General features: G+C 39.2%; 1 protein-coding gene across 5 annotated transcripts in view; it reads left to right on the forward strand.

Annotated features, from left to right (window-relative positions):
- LOC146759338 (AF4/FMR2 family member 4-like) overlaps positions 1-20,120 on the forward strand; it is a 40,498-nt gene that overhangs the window by 14,552 nt on the left and 5,826 nt on the right. For 3 of the 5 annotated variants that reach the window (XM_085510225.1, XM_085510224.1, XM_085510226.1), the window contains 16 exons: positions 5,022-5,058; positions 6,779-6,827; positions 8,140-8,160; positions 8,713-8,767; positions 9,779-9,816; positions 10,156-10,318; positions 10,832-11,767; positions 12,448-12,536; positions 13,636-13,873; positions 15,749-15,846; positions 16,419-16,482; positions 16,631-16,767; positions 17,170-17,241; positions 18,350-18,443; positions 18,958-19,001; positions 19,837-20,057. In XM_085510225.1, the coding sequence (XP_085366351.1) occupies positions 5,022-5,058; positions 6,779-6,827; positions 8,140-8,160; positions 8,713-8,767; positions 9,779-9,816; positions 10,156-10,318; positions 10,832-11,767; positions 12,448-12,536; positions 13,636-13,873; positions 15,749-15,846; positions 16,419-16,482; positions 16,631-16,767; positions 17,170-17,241; positions 18,350-18,443; positions 18,958-19,001; positions 19,837-20,057 (2,356 nt within the window). Of the gene's footprint in view, positions 1-2,936; positions 3,166-5,021; positions 5,059-6,778; positions 6,828-8,139; positions 8,161-8,712; positions 8,768-9,778; positions 9,817-10,155; positions 10,319-10,831; positions 11,768-12,447; positions 12,537-13,635; positions 13,874-15,748; positions 15,847-16,418; positions 16,483-16,630; positions 16,768-17,169; positions 17,242-18,349; positions 18,444-18,957; positions 19,002-19,836; positions 20,058-20,120 lie in introns of those variants that run through there. The other 2 variants (XM_085510228.1, XM_085510227.1) reach the window with 2 other exon arrangements.

Consider the following 20,120-nt stretch of genomic DNA (forward strand, 5'->3'; position numbering starts at 1 on the left):
TCTCCATAGGCAGATTTATGCTAATACTTATGAAGCAGGGAGTACTTTCAAGGGAGGAAAGGGATAATGAGACAAGATAATTTATTTTTTGAAAAAACCTTTTTTCTGCTTCTGCTGCAGTGGTCATTAAGTGGTACCATTGAAGGTTTTCATTATACAGTTCAAAACTCACTTTGAAAACAAAGCCATTCCCTTATCTCTGTTTTGTTTGCGGGAGGTCAAACATTGCAGCTGAAGACTTTTCTCCCTCAGGAGGGAAGTTGTGAGTTTTTTGATTCCTGTCTTCCCTTCTGTTTGCTGTGCCTGATAACTAAAACCTACAAGTATGAAGCTAACTAAAGCTGGTTGGGATACAGTAAAACTGATTTGAAGGGCAAAAAAGAAACAACAGAAAAAACCCCAACTGGTTTTTCAGGAAAGAACCCCTATAACTGTGTTGGCAACAAGTTATTCCAGTATAAATACCAATTAAAAATTACATAACTGAGTGGTGAGGTTGAGCTGATGTTATTTTACTGCTAAGTAAAGCGTTGTCTGACCAATACATTATAGACTTTAAGGTGACAATGTCTACAGTTCTTAAAGTCTTCCATGCAGCTCACCTATACATTCTTTGAAGCACTGGTTAGTGTTTCAACTATTCTTGGTCAATTTAAGTGGTGCTGTACAGAAGTACTACTTGAAACTTGGCTGAAGGCCTAGAATTTGGCTGCAGATTAAATAAATCCACTTTCTTTGCCCAGAATGAGAATTGGAATATAAGAAAATAACAGAACTGAGTTGGTGAAGTGATTGATCCATTTATTTGAAGTCAGCTGTAATTCATCTGCCTCTCAGGGGAAAGAGGAAATTTGAGGGAGGAAAAGATGAGCAGAGGGAGGGAAAGAACTGCATTACTGTGGTTGGTTGGGGAGAATTGGGTCACTGTGACTCTTTGTAGGGGTTTAAGATACAGGGATCTTCAGGCCATTTAATTAGTATTTTTCACTTGTGTGGCTGCTTGCCTGTTTCCTTCACCTTCTAATGCATGGGACTAAAAACTCTATTGACTGTGTAGATTTTAACAACGGCTTCATTTTTTAGAGAATAAGCATGGATTGGGCATCAATAGACACTTTTCATTTGGCTTTCTTTCTATCAAAATAAGTGTAAACTGTCAAAATAAGTATGAAGTATTGCAAAGTATTTTGGTCTTTTTCCTTCTCTTCTCTGCCTGTAGGGATTTAGTCATTATTTTCTATGAACAGGTGTCTTCTCAGCCTCTGCCAAGACAGTGGTAATCTCCTCTGTATAGGAAATCCTATTTGACGTGCAATCAAGAGGGCAGTTTTAAAGGGGCCTGTATGCAGAAGAACACATAGAAGTGGTTTTTTATTTGCTAATGGCAGTTCTTTCATTCAGCCCTTGGTAGTCTTTGATAAATAGATATGGCTGACATTTTAGTTTGCTTCCTTTCACCTGCCTCCCTAAAAAGCAATGCTTTAAATAATGCTTTTCTTAGAGTTCTGTGTCCTGGGTGTTTTTGTGTCTTCCCAGGCTGAAGGATAAATCTTCTTCACAGATACTTTGTTGGCCATATGAAATAAAATGAGAAAATGATAACTGGGCAAAGTTGCATTTAAATTTGATCAAAGATTTTAATAGAGTTGTTAGTTACTTCTTTGTTTGAAGCACACAGACAGACTACTTTTTAAGTTATCCAGCTTTTCAACATTTAAGAATTCAGAGCAGTGTGTGAATGGAGCTTTCCAAAAGGCTCCGACTACAACTCATGGTTGCTTTTTGGCCAAATGTTCCAGGCTGTGTGTTGTAAGTGCACATCCACCAAAGTGCCACAGGCTGACAGAAGGTTGGATGGTCCTGGTACTGTCACTGCCTGGGTAGCCCAGAGCTATGGGCAGCTTTGGTGTCAGCAGCCTGTGTTGCCTACGTTCTTCTCTCAGTGGCTGTTTGATTCAGGGGGGGAAAGAAAGTGTGCAGAAATACAAAGGCCTTTGTGCTGCAGATAGGAACTGCATAATATTGCACAGCCTTGTTGACGTCTGAACACAAAAGGGAGGCTGTGTTTTTCTTTCTGAATCTGTCAACCTTGGATTCTGTTTCTTCACAAAGTTTGCGAAAAAATTCCATGTATGGCTGCCCTGAGCCTTTCAACTTTCTGCCAGCCTATTTATTTTGTGTGCGTACATCTTAGCCATGGAACTTTGTCAAATTCTCTGTTTCCAAAGTCTGTAATTTCCTCTGCCTTCTCCCCTCTGTCATTCTTGGCAGTGGGATTTCTCCAAATTCCAGCAAGTTAGTGAGCCGTAGGCTTGTACAGCCTAGACCCGGAACAGAATTCAGAAGGCTGAACACAGCGCTGGTTTACTTGAATCAAGCCACACTGTTCTAGAAAATCTTATTCTCCTTAACTTTCTATTTATTTACAAGTTATATGCTGCAGCATCTCACAGCATTTCTCTTGTGTGCAGAAGTCTGGTACACTTTGCCTACATGTAGAAAATGAGGCTCGTTTTGGTGGATGGGTGGATTTTATGTCTAAGATTGCTGGCATAAGATCATTTTCCCTGTGTGCAGCAAGTGTTTGCAGGGACCCAAAATCCTGAGTGGGGCCTGTCTGCATTACTATAAATATATCTTATAATTATCAGGAAGTCTTTGAATCAGAAGATAAAACTTCATGAAAATAGGTCATAAAAAGTTTTATGGGTGCTGTGAAAAACAGATTCCTGACTCTTGATAAAAATGTTATCCCATCACCTAACGCTCTGTAATTTCATCCTGTGTAAGTCTTTAAAGCCAGGGGTTCACAGTCAAAAAATGCAGAGCAGGAGGACTGGTGTGTTTGTAAAATATATTCAGAAATGCAGCTGTTTCTTATTGGATGGAATCTTTCCATCATAGAACAGGGAGTGTGATGTCACTGACAGCTGTTATGTCTGTGTACCTGAGCGGTGACCTGCAGACATCTCTGAAGAGGTGCACTGGTCTCTGGGTTTGCTCAGTGTCCCGTGCTGTAGTAGTTGTGAAGGCAGCAGTCAGTTGCGTCGATCCCTTGTGATCCAGAAACTTTATTCTGAGAATTAAAAGTGAGGTCTGACCTGGGTTGTCAGATATTAAATGGAAATGGATCCTATTCACCACAGCCAAACCAAAAATGGACAGGTAAGAATTATGTACCTGACTACCATTCTAATCACCATTTTGTGTCAGAGTCCAAGCAATGGTTTCTTACCTGTTGAAGTGTCTTCCACTTAACTTCTGCAATCTGCTATGCTTTTGTGAAAAGCATTTCCATCCTTCAAAATGTTCTTAATTTCTTCTTTCTCAAGAAATTGGACTTGAAAAAATATATATTTCTGTTTATTTCTTTATTAATCTTTGAGTTTCTGAGAGACGTGTATTCAGAGGCAAAATAGATGGTGAGTTATTTGGAAGAAGTTGCACATTTAAGCATAACACCTCGTTAAAGTGCCCTTAACTGGAATACTGCCTTAGAAATAGGAAGCTGGCTGAGGTAAGCACTGAGGCAGACACTTTCTGCAGAATTTATGGTATGTACATTGATGAGAACAGTCCCAGTTACTCATCTTGTGCTCAGCACAGCGCAGTCGTTCTGCATATGTGGTATTTTGATTACTGTAGGGTCTTTTTTTTGGTTTTACCTACATTTTATCAGGTACTTTTATCAAGTATTTACCTACTTGTCTTAGTTGACAGGAAAAAGGAAACTGAGGAATCATGCTTGTACTCATTGAACCTGTGTGAAAGATAAGAATCAGTTTGTATTCTGAAGAGAGTACGGCTTTTGCTCTCTGTTGAAGTAAGAAGACTTCTGCAACTTGATCTTGACTTTGCAGTTTAACCATAGGTTGATTTTAATGTCTCTTCTTTCAGTCAGTAAAGATGAAGGGCATTGGGAACATCTTAAAGTTCCCTAAGAGGTTTTGTTTTTGAGAAAATTGCACTCTTTCTCCATTCCACTGACAATACTCATTCAAGTCATGATTTCAACTGCTGCCACTTTTGAAATAAAAATGTTAAAGGAAGTCAGATATATGTAAGTATGCCTTGCCATGTAGAGCTTTTGTGTGTTTATGAAGTTACAATTGGAAACTGCATTTATAAATTGCATCACGTCACTGAGCTGGCTGTTTGTGAAGACTGCTGTACAGCTGTGCCCCAAACCCCTGCAATTCACTGTCACAGAGTACATCTATCAGCTTGGTGAATTGACTCAAACATTCTCTGTTTTTATGCGTAAGGTCAGCAGTTGTCCTCATTTTAAAAGGAGGTCAGGAAGGTCCTATTTTAAAATGGCACACTAGCTTAGAAGTAGGTTTTCAGTAACACAATACTCTCTGATTATTTGTTTATTTATTTATTTTTTAACATTTCAAGTGTTTGATAACGTACTGTGTTTCAGGAGGCAGAATTGGGTTTTCTGGAACAGGAATACAGAGATCTTACCAGTGCTAGAATTGGCGAGGCTCTGTCTTTCAAGGCTAGTTTCATAGACAGCAAATCCACTGTATATCGAGGCAGGTATTTATCACTGTCTGTTGGCTTTTATACAGCCAGGTTGCTCAGTTACATGAGGATTTGGATGAAGGTGAGAAAGGGAAGATAGGGTTTGCAGAAGTTGCACAGTTTCTGGAGATTCAGGTACTGTGTATGACAACTGCACGTGGCCCATCTTCCAAGCAAGCAAGCAGGGACAGATGGGTCAGTGGGACAGATGAGCTAAGGATGCTCTTCCCATGTACTCGCTGCTCTGTCACTGCTGGGGAAGGCAGCTTGGGCCCAGGAAAGGGCTCCCTGTTTCTGTTTGGTTGTTACCACTGGGTTTTGTTTTTAGCATGTTGGTTTTCTTTGGGAGTAGGTGTTGGTTTTGTTTTGTTGTTGTTTTTTAAAGGATATGTGCCATCTTTTAAAGTCAGAACAATAGCTTGATTATGGCATGATTTTTGAGATGTTAAAATTCCCTTTGAAAAAACTCCTGTGATCTTTTGTTCCCTTAGGAGTCTCAACAGTCCAGTTTTGGCACTGGAGAACAGAGTAAGTACATTAAACTTCCTTTCCTATGTGCAGTGTTTTTGTTACAACTGAGTATTCTTAGTACCCCTTAAGAAGTCAGGCCATTAGATCATGAGACCTCTCCAGGCTGGTAATGGAATGGGTTGCACGTAAAAATTGTCCGTATTTTCTCAAGACTTATGAAATAAACACTTGATTTTATTTGTGGCTTCTTGCTGAGAACTGGAAAGTTAATAACTGTTGTGTAACTCACTCATAACTTCTAGAAAAGGGGAAAAAAATAAAATTGTTTCTTTAAATTGTTGTTATTTTTTTAATTCTCGAAAAATAGGCTTCCTTGGTTGATATGATTGAAAATAGCTGAGTGTGAAAACACCCACAGAGAAAACCCCTGGGTATGCTGGAAAGCAACGAAGTTCATATTTTAATAGAAAAAGCACAATGCATTTTCTTCCTTTTTCTTGTCCACTTTCGCATTATGGATATGAAAATTGAAGAGAACTGCTCAAGAATTGTTAATATTCTTGAGTGTATTATCCCAGAATGTATTTCCAAAGTCTAGACAAATGCACCTTTTATTCCTATTTGACTGTGTCTTCATTTTGAATATTACTGAAATGAAGCATTTAACCAGGTAACATATCTGGCAAAAATGAATTAGATTTGTGCTGTTGCCTTCCAACAGTCTTACCAGTCCCTGTCAAAGTGATTAAACAGATTAAATAGTAAAAGCGGAATGGTTTATTCTTAGGTATTCACAAGCAGCTTAATCTAAACTCCTAATACAGTGGGGAATTAAGGAAACAAATTAAAACTTAATTCCATAAGGCTAGCCAATAGGTTACATTCTGGAAACAGCTGATCTTCAGGTATGTCATCAGGGAGGCCAAATAGATAAAAACACAGAACCATTTCTCAGCTCCATTTTCAGTTTTCTGTGACACTTCCAACAACCTCAGATATTGTTTCTGTTGTGCTATGTTTAGTAATTTACTAGAACTAAAGAACAGGGAAGGAAAAAGAAGACAAACCAAAAAGCAGATTATATCACAGTGTTCTAACTGTAGGGTTTGGTTTATGAGTTTGCTTTTTGGATTTAAAGACTTTTCATTCACTAAAGAGCTGCGTAGGAATGCTGAAACAGATTAAAAACTTGATTTAATTGATCTCCTCAGCATGTAGAGGGTAATAGAATAATTTTCATGGGAGGGTTTGGGCTCTAAGGTCCCTTAGATGCCATCCAGTTCCAAGCTTCCCCCCAGACCAAGCTGCCCAGGTCCCACCCAGCCTGGCTTCAGGGATGGAGCACCCACAGCTCTCTGGCAGCAGTGCCAGGGCTTCCCCACACTCTGACTAAAGAATTTCTTCCTAATATCTAAGCTAGACCTATCCTCTTTTACTTCAGGATTGTCACTTGTATCCTACCTTGATAGAAGCAGAAGTTTTTCACACCTTCAGAAACATATTAAGTGTGTGTTGGTTTAGACAGCAACGATTTAAAAAAGCCTTCTAGATTTTCTTGATTAAGGTCATTGCTTCTCTTGGCAGTCTGTCTCTGCTCCTCTCTCACTTGGTCAATGTGTGAGAGGCTGCACCTGACGTCAGCTGGTCCCTCTTTCTCCTGTTCACTCCGCCATTCTTGAGTTTGTTTGGCTAAGCCTGTTTAGTTCTGTCCACTTTGCAGTGACTGTTTTGCTGTCTGTGTTCAAAAGAGTACAGCGTTATTTCTTTTTCCTTCTAGAACGATATAATCCTTCATCAAAAACATCCAATGGCCATCAATCCAAATCGTAAGTAGCAGTTGAGAAAACATTTCTCACGTAACAGTCAACTTTTAAAAGATTCTGAAAGTAGCTGTTTCTTTACCAGAATGTGTCAGTTCTTGCACACTCTTTGTCATGCTTTACACTTAACTGACAGGAGAGGGAAAAAAAAGTTGATTTCAACCTATTTTCAGGAACAATAGGGCAAATAATGGCACACCGGTGTAACAGGTGCGCTGTGCCTTCCTTCCATCCCCCTGCTTTCTTCTCAGCTGTAGGATACTGAGCAGGAGTTTGGCCCTAGGAATTGGCTGGTGAGCTGGAAGTGTATCAGTGTGTGAGAATGGGCAGGATGGGACAGGATTTACTAAACGTGCATTGCTAAGCTGTCCGCTGGAAGCAGCTTGTTGCAGTTGCACAAATAGGATGAGGAACTGTTCTGTTATTAGAGGAGACAGTAAATTAAGTTTGAGATCTAGTTAAGTTTGTACGAGTAGTTACTCATTCTCTTAAGTGACTGACAGGCATTTTTATTAGTTGCGTACACAGACCTAACATTATGCTTCATTAATCAGACATCAGAAAGAAAAAATAAAAAAGCAGCAGGAAGAATCTAACTGTCTTCTGCCCTATTCATACCTGAAAATTGATTACATTCTGTTTAAATACAATTTCCAAACAAAAAATGCCCATTCCACCTGATGGAATGTTTACTGAAAGCAACTGCAGATTCTGAAGGTATTCTAAGTTAGTATTTGCTGTGATGCAGTTACGAAATGAAGTTTAGTTTTTCTGTTTACATTTTTAGTATTAATAAGATTAAAAAACAAATCATCTGTGAGAAAGAAATGGGAAATAATTGAAGAGTGGCTTGTTCATTTATTTATTTATTATAGACTATGTCAGTTCCTTAAAACATGAGGTTTCAGATGTTTATACACAGCCACTTCAATAAGTGGTAGCAGTAGGAGTTCATCATTTGGCTTTTCTTTTGTTATAGCAGTGTAGTCCTCTATGAAAGGGCTGTGCTGGTTCCAGAATGGGAGGGTGTAGGAAGGTGCAAGAACTGGAGTTAGCACTTCACATTAGTTAAAGTGAGGTGCATGGGAAGAGGGGTGAAGAGATGTTTGCTGTGTCAATAGAATTTCCGATAAAGCGATTGTGCTCTGTTAAGAAAGCGTTAAAAAGTGAGATAAATGCATCTTTTGATAAGGGTAGCAGCTGAAAATAGATGTCTAAGTAGATTCTCGAGGTTGCTGTTTCTTTTCAGATTGTAAGTAGAACAGCTGTACTGTGAAATTGGGAAGTATTCTAACCCTTTCTTATCTTCTTTCTCCAGATGTGAATCGAACCAGACAGAGTAAGACGTTTTATTTTTGTAACGAAGGTGTTTTTAAATAAGCACAAATACCCCACTATGTTTTCTTTGTGTTCCTGTACTTTCAGTGTCATGAAATAGTATGTGTATGTATGACTACCCTAAATAGGAGCAATTATACCTTTGAAGAATAGTAGAAAATTTATGATGTCGAACAGTTGGGATTTTGCCACTAGACATGAAGCAATCACATTTCTTAATTCAATGGGAAACAGTATTCTTGTCCGTGGTGTGTAAGAGGTTGAACGCAGATGTTTTAGCTCCACCTGCATTAGTAAAACGTGTCAGAATTCCTTTCTAAACTTTAAAGAACGAACAAAGGAATCAAAGCACTACAGCCCGTAGTTTTCTTTAAAGAATGACTTAACTTGCCATTCTTAGACATTAAATGTTTTAAATGGTAACTTGTGGATTTCACCCACACACCCAGCTCTGTAGCATAAACAGTAACTTGTTGGAATATAGAAGAGTGCTTTGAATGTAATTAAATTACATGGAAAAACTTGTCTCACTTTCTCCCTTTTACTTACTTAGTATGTTGAAAGATGACTTAAAACTTAGCAGTAGCGAAGACAGCGATGGAGAGCAGGTATGTTCACAAGATACCAAAGATTCAGTAGAATAAACCAAGTGTATTGATGGTTTGTTACATCAGCAATGTTCAGTAGTCCAACAGCAAACTGAACAGCTGAAGGAGAATTTGCAATTGAGGTACGAAAAACAATTAGCAAGTTTTCAAACAAACTTCAGGTACTCTAAAATGCAAATGTGAGGAAAATGATCTGGTTTTGTGAGAACAGTACTTTTTTTTTTTACCTAGGGACTCATGCTTTGATGATTTCAAATGGGCTTTCTCTAAATGTGGAATGGAAACAGAGTCAGTTTCCTAACACACACAATGGGCTGCCACCTAAGGGAGAGCCCCTCATGTTCTGTGCTGGCTAAAGAGTGCATGGCACACAGATGTCCATGCAGCAACTGTTTGGGATAAGAGCTGCTGTGTGTGTCTTTTACTCCCAGGTTGTTTCTGTAACTATAAGTCTAGCAGCTCCTTTATTTTTATCGTATCTTTTGCTCCTTGGCAATATTAACTCTGTGCATCTCCAGCCAGAGATGGTGTTCAGCCTGCTGAATTAAACATACCTCTTGAGTCTGTGCTACCCAGCAGAAGTCCATGCTGCTTTTTTTGCTGTTCTCAGTTCCGCTGTTTGTTATTTTTTCACATGGAAAACTTGAAGATGGTGCATTTAGTTGTTTAATTACTGGGACATAGAACATTTCTGGAATAGCACAGTAAAAATTTGTATCATCTGGTTCTAAAACATGGCATGGGGGAGTGGAGAAAATAGGAAATCTCAGAACTACTGTCAGAATATGGAGGGTTCTGAGATGACACGTTTGTGGTAAAAGCTTGGATAAAAGAACTGTGATTTATTTTTCCTTTTGTACAAGCCAAAGGCAGGCAAATTTAAACCTCTGTATTTCTGAATTAGAGCACTCTTCAGGCTAAGTATTTAGAATCTTTAAGACTTGATATCAATACTTTGCAATGTAATTGCATATGCTTCTAGAAGCCTCATGCTCCTCTTCTTAATTGCAGGACTGTGATAAAACAGTTCCAAGGAGCACACCTGGAAGGTAGGCATTCCTTTACTTTCTATGCTGCAATCCAATGGTAGTGATGTTTGGTCCAGTCAGCGCTTCTGGCTTGATCTCGTTTCTAAAATCAGTGTTAGTTGTTTGTCTTTGATTAGACCAGAAGGTGATTAGAGTTTAATCAGTGGCCAACACATATTCTGCAAATATTATACTGACAACATTGTGAAGGGGGGAGGGGAACAAGGTGAATTGTGCTCAGTTGAACTCTTTAGCAAATGTTAGTTAAAATATTACATTTTATTCTTCCTAATGGAAGAACTTCCAGGATGCCTTTGCACTGAGTAATGTTTGTTTATTTTTCTTCCTTTTTGTTTTCAGTAGTTCTGAACCTTCACAACATAACAGTGAAGGAGCAGATAATTCAAGGGATGACTCAAGCAGCCACAGTGGGTCTGAAAGCAGTTCAGGATCTGACTCTGAAAGTGAAAGCAGTTCCAGTGATAGTGAAGCTAATGAACCATCACAGAGTGCATCCCCTGAGGTAGGATTTGTCACGCATTTGGGCTGTCATCAGGCATTAATCCTGAGTTTTAAAAGCAGAAAAAAATGAACATGTTCTCGGTCTCTTTTTTTTTTTTAACAAAAACTTGTCAAGTGTAGAATTATTTCCACATATTTCCACATATTCTTTTGCTAAAGTACCTGTAATTTGACATGATAACTATATTTTCTATAAGCACACATTTGTTATTTGAGGTGATTTTTACCATAGTTATCTGTTGGAGTGCAGAAGACATGGGAACAGTAGCTTAAAAACCAGTAGCTTTTAGTCTGGAATGCCATGGCAGCAAGTGCTTCCTGTGGACTGCAGTTCTTCTGATTGAAGGAAAAAGCAGACCTGCTATCTGTAGTTATATGCATTTTTCATTAGTTACTGACCTCAGATGCTCGAGTGCACCGCTTGCTTTGGCTTGCAGCACAGTAGGGCTGCAGAAAAGATGGAAGCCACGTGAAACACTGTATCTAACAGTGCTTTATTGAAATTTGTTTTTAGCCGGAGCCACCGCCAACAAACAAGTGGCAACTGGATAACTGGCTGAACAAAGTTAATTCACATAAAGTGTCACCAGCTTCTTCTGTGGACAGCAACATCCCATCCTCACAAGGCTACAAAAAAGAGGGACGGGATCAGGGAACAGGAAGTGGGTACGCTGATCAAAGCGGATCCAAGGACTTGATTTCTTCAACACCAGGGCGAGATTCCAAACCCACCCAAAAGGGCTCAGAGAGCAGTCGTGGCGCGCAGAAATCACCTGCCCAGAGTGACAGCTCAACACAGAGGAGGATCGTGGGTAAAAAGCAGCCCAAGAAAGCAGAAAAGACATCTGTTGAAGAGCCTAGAGGAGGTCTTAAAATAGAAAGTGAAACCCCAGTAGACATGGCAACAAACATACCTTCAAACAGGCATAAGGTAGCCACTAAAGGTTCCAGAAAACCTAATATAAAGAAAGAGCCCAAATCTTCCCCTCGGCCTACAACAGAGAAAAAGAAATACAAGGCTTCAAGCAAATCTGCCCAGAAATCCAGGGAATTCATAGAAACAGATACCTCATCCTCTGATTCAGATGAAAATGAAAGCCTGCCTCCTTCATCACAAACACCCAAATACTCCGAGAGCAATAGGACTCCTGTTAAATCTTCCATGGAGGAGGATGACAGCTTTTTTCGGCAAAGAATGTTCTCTCCTATGGAAGAGAAAGAGCTTCTTTCACCACTCAGCGATCCTGATGAAAGGTACCCACTTATTGTGAAGTTGGTACCTTCACAAAATGGATACCTGAGCCTCTTATCAAGAATACCAGGGAAGCCTTACAAGGATGCTGATGTGCCCAAAGTGGAAAAGAAAAATGTGCCAGAGAAGCATGCAAGAGAATCTCAGAAGCAGCCTTCTGATAAGAGTTCCACAAAAGGCAAAAGGAAACATAAACAGGTAACAGTATCGTAAATAAAATCTTGCCTGTTATCTTAGCCTTTTAGTATCTTGCTAAAGGGGTTAAGCATATGGCCCAGTAACCAATGTCATACCTCACTGCAGTGGCTCAGTAATTTAGGAGATTACTTTGCCTACCTATTCTATGTAGAATAAATTGATCCTTCCTGTGCCGTTGTAATAGGGAATATTGGAGTTTTCATTCATGAAAGGCAGAGGGTTGTACCTTTAGATGTGTTAGCACTGTAGCTTGCATTCCTGGAGGTAGCACAGATTGTGTATCCTCTTAAACTCTTCAACTTTAGGATTAGGTTTATATAAAAATCTGGTCTTCGACATCTCTTACAGACTCCATGGGTTTTACAGTTCCTGGCATTCATAAGACACCTGTGTTTGACTCCCCAGCATAAAATCTGATTTCGTACCAAAGCCTTTGGCAGATTTTTGTTATTTCATAGTGATATGCGTGTTATAAAATGAACAACTTGAGACTGCCACTTTTCAAATATATGATACAAGGTAGTTGCTTCAGGGGATGTTTCTGTAGCCTGTACAGGTATTATTCTGTACGCTGCAAGACGCCCACTGAATTAAATCCGTTAAATGTGAAAAATTACTGTCTTCGTGAAGCTGTAAATGTAGACATTTATCTGGATGTGTTTCTTGTTTGCTGTATTCAGAATGAGGATGAAAACAGAGCCAGTGAAAGCAAGAAAACAAAACTAGAAGAAAAAGCTCCATCAGGACACAAGACTTCTAGCAGTAGGGAGTGAGTATCTTGCCTGTCTTTTCAGCACTGAAGGCTCAGAGTGATCAAGGAGAAGACTCATGCCTGTATCCATCTCTCCCTTACCTTCTTCTCCTTCCTCCACAACAAAATGTCTCCTTACTAATCAGTGGGTAATATTTCATGGTTTCTGATTCTTCAGTTTGAAGTTTCCATTAGTTGTTCGTGGAAATTCATATCCATAACTGAAAATATTGACTAGGTAAACCCTACTATGAAGGGTTCACCTTTTTCAGATCAAACAACAGACAGCTGGTATAATTACATCATGGAAAAAAAATTCTCTACAGCGAATATTTGTTGAATTACTGATGTGTGAGAAGCTGCAGCTTCTGGCTACAGATGCTAGAAGTCTTTCTGAGTTAAATGCCTTCTTTGTTTCTGTTAAGAAATGTAGAAAAAATGGATGCTCGTCTGTCATGTTTTTTTTCCTTTAGTCCTGATATTTTGTTTTGTTGCTGGTGTGATTTTCTGAAGGGCACTTGGTTAAATGCAACAAGATGGTTTTTCAAAAACTTCATGTAAATAGTTATTTTGTGTACTGTTCTCTGTGAAAAGGGATGCCAGAATTAGCAACTGGAATCCTCAGCAGCCAAGGTAAGACTGTACCAAAAGACCAATGGCTTCTAGAGAACAGTTATCTGGGCCATCTTTTTTCTGAGCTGTTAGGCTGACTTGTCTGCAATAGACAGACTGGCGCTAACGCTGGCATTCATTTCTAACATTACAAGTGTTTAGGGTGTTTTTAAGAACTGTTGAGGGATGTGGTTTTATGGTTAGAACTTGCCTTCTGCGTTTTCAGGTCAGAACAGATAAAGTGATGAAAACTAGTTTAATCAGGCTTCATAACGTTTAGTTACTGTGGTGATAATTTGCTTCCTCTGAATCTGTCTTGCTATGTTTAACAAAAAAACAACAAAAAGTCTTGTTTTATTATTTTTTTTTTGGGGGGGGGAAGGGAGAGGGAAAAGGCTTAAATGGGGGAAGGGTGTGGAGAGAAAAAAAGAAGTGATGCTGGATTTTTGTTTTATTTCTATTTTGAAAAGTAAAAAACAAAACTGAATGTATTCATTTTGTCCAGGTCTTTAAAACCAAGTGCTGTTAAAGAGAAGGATTTACTGCCATCTCCTGCTGCCCCAGTCCTTCAGAAGGATTCCAAACAAGAGCACGGGTCCCGGAAGAGGACAGCCAGTCAGTCATCATCCTTGAAGTCCAGCAGCAATGTTAGTAAGGACAGCAGCAGTGGCAGTAAAAGCTGCTCATCTTCTAAACAGAGGAAGATAGAGGGAAAAGGTTCTGGCAGTGCTAAAGAAACAAAGGTAAAGGGCTTGTTCTGTGAATGCCTTGAACTTATTTCTTAGCTTTGCATTTTGACGTGCAGTGTCATCTAAATAATTTGCAGTTGTTGAAATGTAATTAGTTTCAGATTTGCCTTGTTTCGTACCGTGGTGCTTAGACTCTAAATTGGAAAATAACTTAGGAGATATTGTCGAATGCTAATGTTTATTCCTACCAAATATTTATGTTAATTACTAAAGTGCATTTAGTCATCTTTTGATGACAGATGCTGCGTATTTGCTGTTTAATTTGTTAATGAGAAATATCACTACAGATCTGCTCACACTGAATGAATAATGAGGTTACTCTTATGTCGCTGGAGCAAGTACAGATCTTGTCCTCGTTTTAAGGAGAACAGGAGCTGGGTCCGTGCACAGTGCTGAGATACAAAGCTGTGGCTCTCATTTTTCACCCTAGGATTCTAGAAAGGTTCATCTGATTCCAGATCAGGATGGTACAGAGCTCTCTGTGGTTAGAGTAGAGAAAACACTGTGGAAAAGGTGATGCAGAAAGTGTTTTTTAAGCAACTTAAATTAAGAACATATGTAGTTGAAGGGTTTCAAAAACATTATAAGATGATGATAGTGTAAGGTCATGATATGTAATGTGCTTTTTCATTAGTATATAAATGTGTATTACTGGACAGGAGTAAACTTGTGAGCACATCTGGGTATCTTCATAGAGTAATTTCTGTTGTATAACCAGATTTGAGTGTAATATGTTCAAGTTGGAGGGATTTCACCTTTATCTTTGGGATTCCAAATGTACCATTTCTCCTTGATTGCTCTGAAGTGTTCAGGAAGGGTAATTGATTTGGGGAGGAGTGAAGCAGCAAATTGCCATCGGCAGTGGCAGAAAGTAGCTTAGTCATTAGGGTGAAGTCCATGCAATATTTAAACTGGGAGACCTGCTGGATTAATTTACATGCCATTACTGTGAAATTTTAGAAACCTGGGAAGGTTGTGTGCATCGGTGTCTGCACTTACAGGAAGCCTGTAGATAGCAGATTTGCATCATAGACTGCTGCTCTGGCCTTTCCTTATTCATCAGCATAGAACTGTCCCTAAACCAGCTGTTAACTTGTTTGATGTTTTTCTTTTCATACTTTGGAAATGCTGCATTTCCCTGCATGTTTTGGTGGTGTTTTATGTTACACTGGTAGTTAGGGCATTGCTGTGCAAGTGCAGTGCCTCGCAACTTTGAGATCCTTCTAATTAGCAAGGATCTGATAAAGGCAGGTTATTAAATACTCTGTGTAATTGGCCTTTGGTCACGATGACTCCAAAGAACTGAAAGCACACTGAAGCTGGGAAATTGCCTTATGCTGTTGATCTAGTGAGAAGAGATTCACTTAGAATTCACAAGATGTTTTGATGTCCCTTCTTTAGCCTGAAGTGTCACATTGAGCCATGTAAAATTAAGGGGAGCAAGGGCAGCATGTTGTGAAGACAGCTGTTATTTCTCCTTGAAGTTGGTGTTTCTGAAATACTAATCTTTTCTACCCAGAGACATTCAGTAGTTTATTGTTGAAAGACATGAGAAGTCATAGAAGTATATATAGCCTCTTTGTTCAGAGTGGAAAATCATGATTTAGCAATAAGGGAGATCTCCTAGTGTAGTAGGGCTCAGCTTAATTATAGCCTCTGTGTCATCCCCTGTGCCAGCATGAGATGAAAGCCTCAGGGAAACTGTGTTATTGTATGGTGAATGGCAGCTAAAGCAGCTACTAAACTGAACTTACTGCTTACAGAGTGTGAAATCATGGGAAAAATGTGTACAGTAAATTCCTCTTTGTCTTTGAGAATATAAAAATAAAAAAAAGTCTTGACATGATTCGGTGACCATTTTCCTTTCAGGAGAAGATTCTGAACAATTCATCGAACTGCCCTCCTGTTTCTGCTCCATCTACAGAGAGCTCAAAGTCCAGAAGAGCAAAACTTGTTTTTGATGACAGGTAAGAAAAGCAGAGGGTGCCTTTCCCTTTTTGGGGGTGCTAATCTTGCAGCACAGTGAGCTCTTCTGTGGAGAAGGGTTGTCCTGTTTGCTTCACAAAAGATGCTGAATACTAGTTCATGCTCTGGAGATCTGCATGCTGTTCTGCAGCAACGTGCTTCTCTGCCTGCTTTGTGCACCAAATACTTGGCAGATGGTGCACTCCTTGAGGAGAAACTCTAGTCTGCCCTGTGTGTTCCTGCAGAGCGTGGATGGACCAAACAGTAGATCTAAACAGTCCAGGGTTGTCCTGTTTTTAAGTGTTGATGTATCCATCACTCACTTTCAGGATATCACTGCTGCCTGTTCTCTTTTAACAGAGTCTGCTTTGCCCATGGTGAGCAGTTGTTGTCTTTGGTAGCAAAGAGGAGCCTTCATTTTTTGAACCCAAATGGGATTGTGATGCAGTACCTCCTGTTATTGTAACTTGAGTTAGAGGGGGATGAAGTGAAAGCTGTAACATTAACAAACTTTTGTCATAAAAGGAAGTACAGAGTAGGTGGTCTGACTCCTTAAATGTGTCTTCTATTGTAGGACTTACTCAGCTGATCATTATTTACAGCAAGCAAAGAAGTTAAAACATAATGCAGATGCATTGGTAAGCAAATCTACAATGTTTATCCAGTATTTGCACATTATGCTGGGGTTTGTTTACTGCTTGTGCTGTGTTGCTGCCTGTCTGTACTAGAACTTTCTGGTATTTCCTCTCAATATTTTCCTTATTTTTTTTTATCCAATCTTCTCAGTCTGACAGGTTTGAGAAGGCTGTGTACTACCTAGATGCAGTGGTGTCATTCATTGAGTGTGGGAATGCATTGGAGAAAAATGCTCAGGAATCCAAGTCCCCGTTCACTATGTATTCAGAAACTGTGGAATTAATCAAGTAAGCGCTGTAAAGCACACACAGAACTCAGATGGTTGGGGAAGAGGGCTGGAAATCAAAGCTTCTGCATTTTACTCATGTTCTGCCACTAACTTTTGGAGTCCCTTGCTCTGCACTAAGAACGGATCACTAGCCACTTTGTTCCAGTTACTGAAGCTTCAAGTGTGTTCTTGAGGGCTGAGATCCTTTATTCCAAAGTTTGTGATGTCTTAACAATTTGTGACATGTGCAGAGCAGAACTATTCCAATTATTGCCTAGCCACGTTCTGTTTAGGGTCTGAGGGAAAGACCTGAAACAGTGAAGGAGTTGAAAGTTGAATTTCATAAGAACTTGGTGGCTGATAAATGATTGTATAATGTTTCATTTACTTGATAGTTTTCTTGTTGGTGATTTGTTTATAGGTACACTATGAAACTGAAGAATTACTTGGCACCAGATGCTACGGCTGCAGACAAAAGGCTAGCAGTGCTTTGGTACGTGTATCCTGAACTTTATATTACACACTGATTAATTACACACACAGATTTCAGTCTGTGAAATGCTGTCTTACACTGAGTTTTCAGGTGTTTTGAACCAAATAGGAGTTTTCTGTTTGACTGTTCAGTACCATTGATGCTATAGATCGATTACTGTAAGGGCTTGTTAACAACAGCAAAGTCTTTCAGCTATTAAGAAAATGACTGACTGACTTCAACTTTGACTTCCATAATGTTCTGTCAGTTACTGCTTTTATTTTAGAACGCGATGTCATTGGTAACTTGTCGCATGCAATGGAATTGTTAATATGGCTAAAAATGATAGAGGTGCCTTTGTGAATTTCATTATCCTTAGTGTTTTGATAAAGTTACTGTTGATGAACTGAGCTCTTCATTTGCTCTCTTTGTAAATTATAGTGTTCCAAAATAACAGACTACTGTTGAGTTGGTTGCATGGTCAGCTGATGTTGGGCTGTGACCTAAATGCTTCGGGAAACTTTGAGATTACATTAACAAGCAAACTGTTGTCTGGTCTTGGCTTTAATTTTAGTAAAATAACATAATCAGAGCACACTGCTTTACTCATTTGAATGAATTTCCAGTTCTGTTTTGAAACTTTCTTGGAAAGGAAATTATCTATTGGATTTGGGAGGAGTAGCAGAAGGAGGGTTTGGGGTCTTTGCTGTGTGTTCACACAGTGATATGGCAAAACTTGAAATGGCTGTTAAGAATTGTCATTTGCCTTCTGGACTAATTAAATGGCTGCAGCAAGCAGTTGAACAAAGCTGACTGTGTCAGGTGGAAAAGGGAGGGGGGACTATAGCAGCATGCACCAGATTCAGTGTGTCCTGACATGAGAAAAAAGTGAAGGCTGTATCAGTAAAGTCACTGCAACCTAGTTTCAGCTTAAGGCACAAAACTGTTCTTTACTTTCTTGAGAAGTAAAGGTGGTGTGGGACTTTGTCTAGTTACAGTTTGACAGTTGGCTGTTTAGTGTTGGGAGAGAAAAGCTTTTAAAAACATGGGTACTCCATTTTTGACTTTTGGTATGTTGTGATAAGCTTGACTTTAACTGGAAATGTTTTGTTGTTCTGTCTTTGGTTAGTCTTCGGTGCCAATCTCTACTATACCTAAGGCTTTTCAAACTGAAAAAGGAAAGTGCATTGAAATATTCTAAAACTCTGACTGAACATCTGAAGGTAATTGGATATATATTTTCTTCAGATATTAAAAAACTAATCAAATTGAAGCTCTACATTACTTAAAATTCCTCTGCCTGGTATTCAGATTGCTGCACGTGAACTTCCAGTATGCCCTAATTTAGGAATGGACCTTGAAAGTACATTCAAGCTGAGCAGTTTAAAGCTGGGAGGATACAGCATGACTATGATGTCATCAACCCATTGGTCCTAATGATAGCTTCCTATTAATATTTTGGTGCAGCTTTTAGTAAATTTAGTTGGCTTCAAAGAGAATTTTAATTTTGTTGTTGATATAACAAAGTTAAAACTTTGCTGATTCGTGTCTTAGTCATCAGTGAAATGGATGCTTTTCCCAATTTTGAAAGTACTTTGATATTATTTAGGATATTTTGATATTATTATATGCTTAAAAGAAAAGCCATGAGAACTCATGTTCAGAAATGAGCAATTAAACAACCAGATAAAATATAATTAGCTGAGGTATAAACATACGTTTACTTTTTCCCAACAGAATTCCTATAATAATTCTCAAGCACCGTCACCTGGTATGGGAAGGTAGGTAGTAAAAGTTTACCTGTATTTCTATGTTTATAGCTCATTCTCCACATAAACTGTGAGTTTGAGGTGCTCAAAGAGCAGCTTTTACTTTCTTGAGCTTCTGTTGTTTTTGTTCTAATTTCTAATTGTTCTAAGGTCTAGATTTTGATCCCTTTGTTCAGGTAAGTGTTCTGATAAGAGGTTGAGAAATGTGCTGTACAGAGATATTCTCAGGCAACTCCTTGTTGGGAGGAATGAACAAAAAACTTCTCAGTGTGTCCTTAACACACAGGTCACTTGTCTCAGTGGTTTGTTGTTTTATGTAATGCTTTTGCTCTCAAAACAATAGCTTTATTAGTGCTGCAGTGATGCACTTGTAGCCCAGATGGCTACAAGTGCTTTCACAGTAAGCTCTTCCATGGTACAGCAGTTTACTTCTGTTCTTGAAACCTGACAACAGACTTTTTATAGATTACTCTATCAAAACAAAACAAAAACCAGAATTTTAGGAGGGCATTTCAGATATGCATCATGTTATTTGAAAATACAACAGCAGTATAATTGCCTTGCTTTAATTTTTTCATTATTACTATGTGAGGTTCAATTTATTTAAACAGATTTGATTGAAAGATGCTGCATGTTGATTTGGCTGTGAGGCTAAAATACAGGAGCTGGAGGAACATGAGAGGTTTTCAAAAGCTCACTTGTTTTAGGGCCAGTCCTGAGTTCTCAGTGTGTGAAGTAGGAGTGCCTTAGCATCCCATGTTCTGAGCTGTAGGAAGACATTTGCATGACACACCTGACATATCTGTGTGCGTGTTTTACAATGTAATGTTTTCCTTTGGATAAGCAGCAAGCCTGTTGGTATGCCGTCTCCAGTCTCTCCAAAGCTGTCTCCAGGGAATTCAGGAAATTACTCCTCTGGGGCAGCCAGCCCTTCAGGGAGTGGGTCTTCGGTGACGATCCCCCAGAGGATCCATCAGATGGCAGCCAGCTACGTCCAAGTTACATCCAACTTCCTCTATGCCACTGAAATTTGGGACCAAGCTGAACAGCTGTCTAAAGAACAGAAAGGTAAGGGTAGGCAAAGGCAAGTTGTAACCTAAGATGTATACATTGTGTTAAATTCTAACAGGT

Source organism: Coturnix japonica, chromosome 10 (assembly GCF_054131305.1).
Source record: "Coturnix japonica strain WE chromosome 10, WE-NBRP24, whole genome shotgun sequence".
In the NCBI taxonomy this organism is placed as follows: Eukaryota; Metazoa; Chordata; class Aves; order Galliformes; family Phasianidae; genus Coturnix; species Coturnix japonica.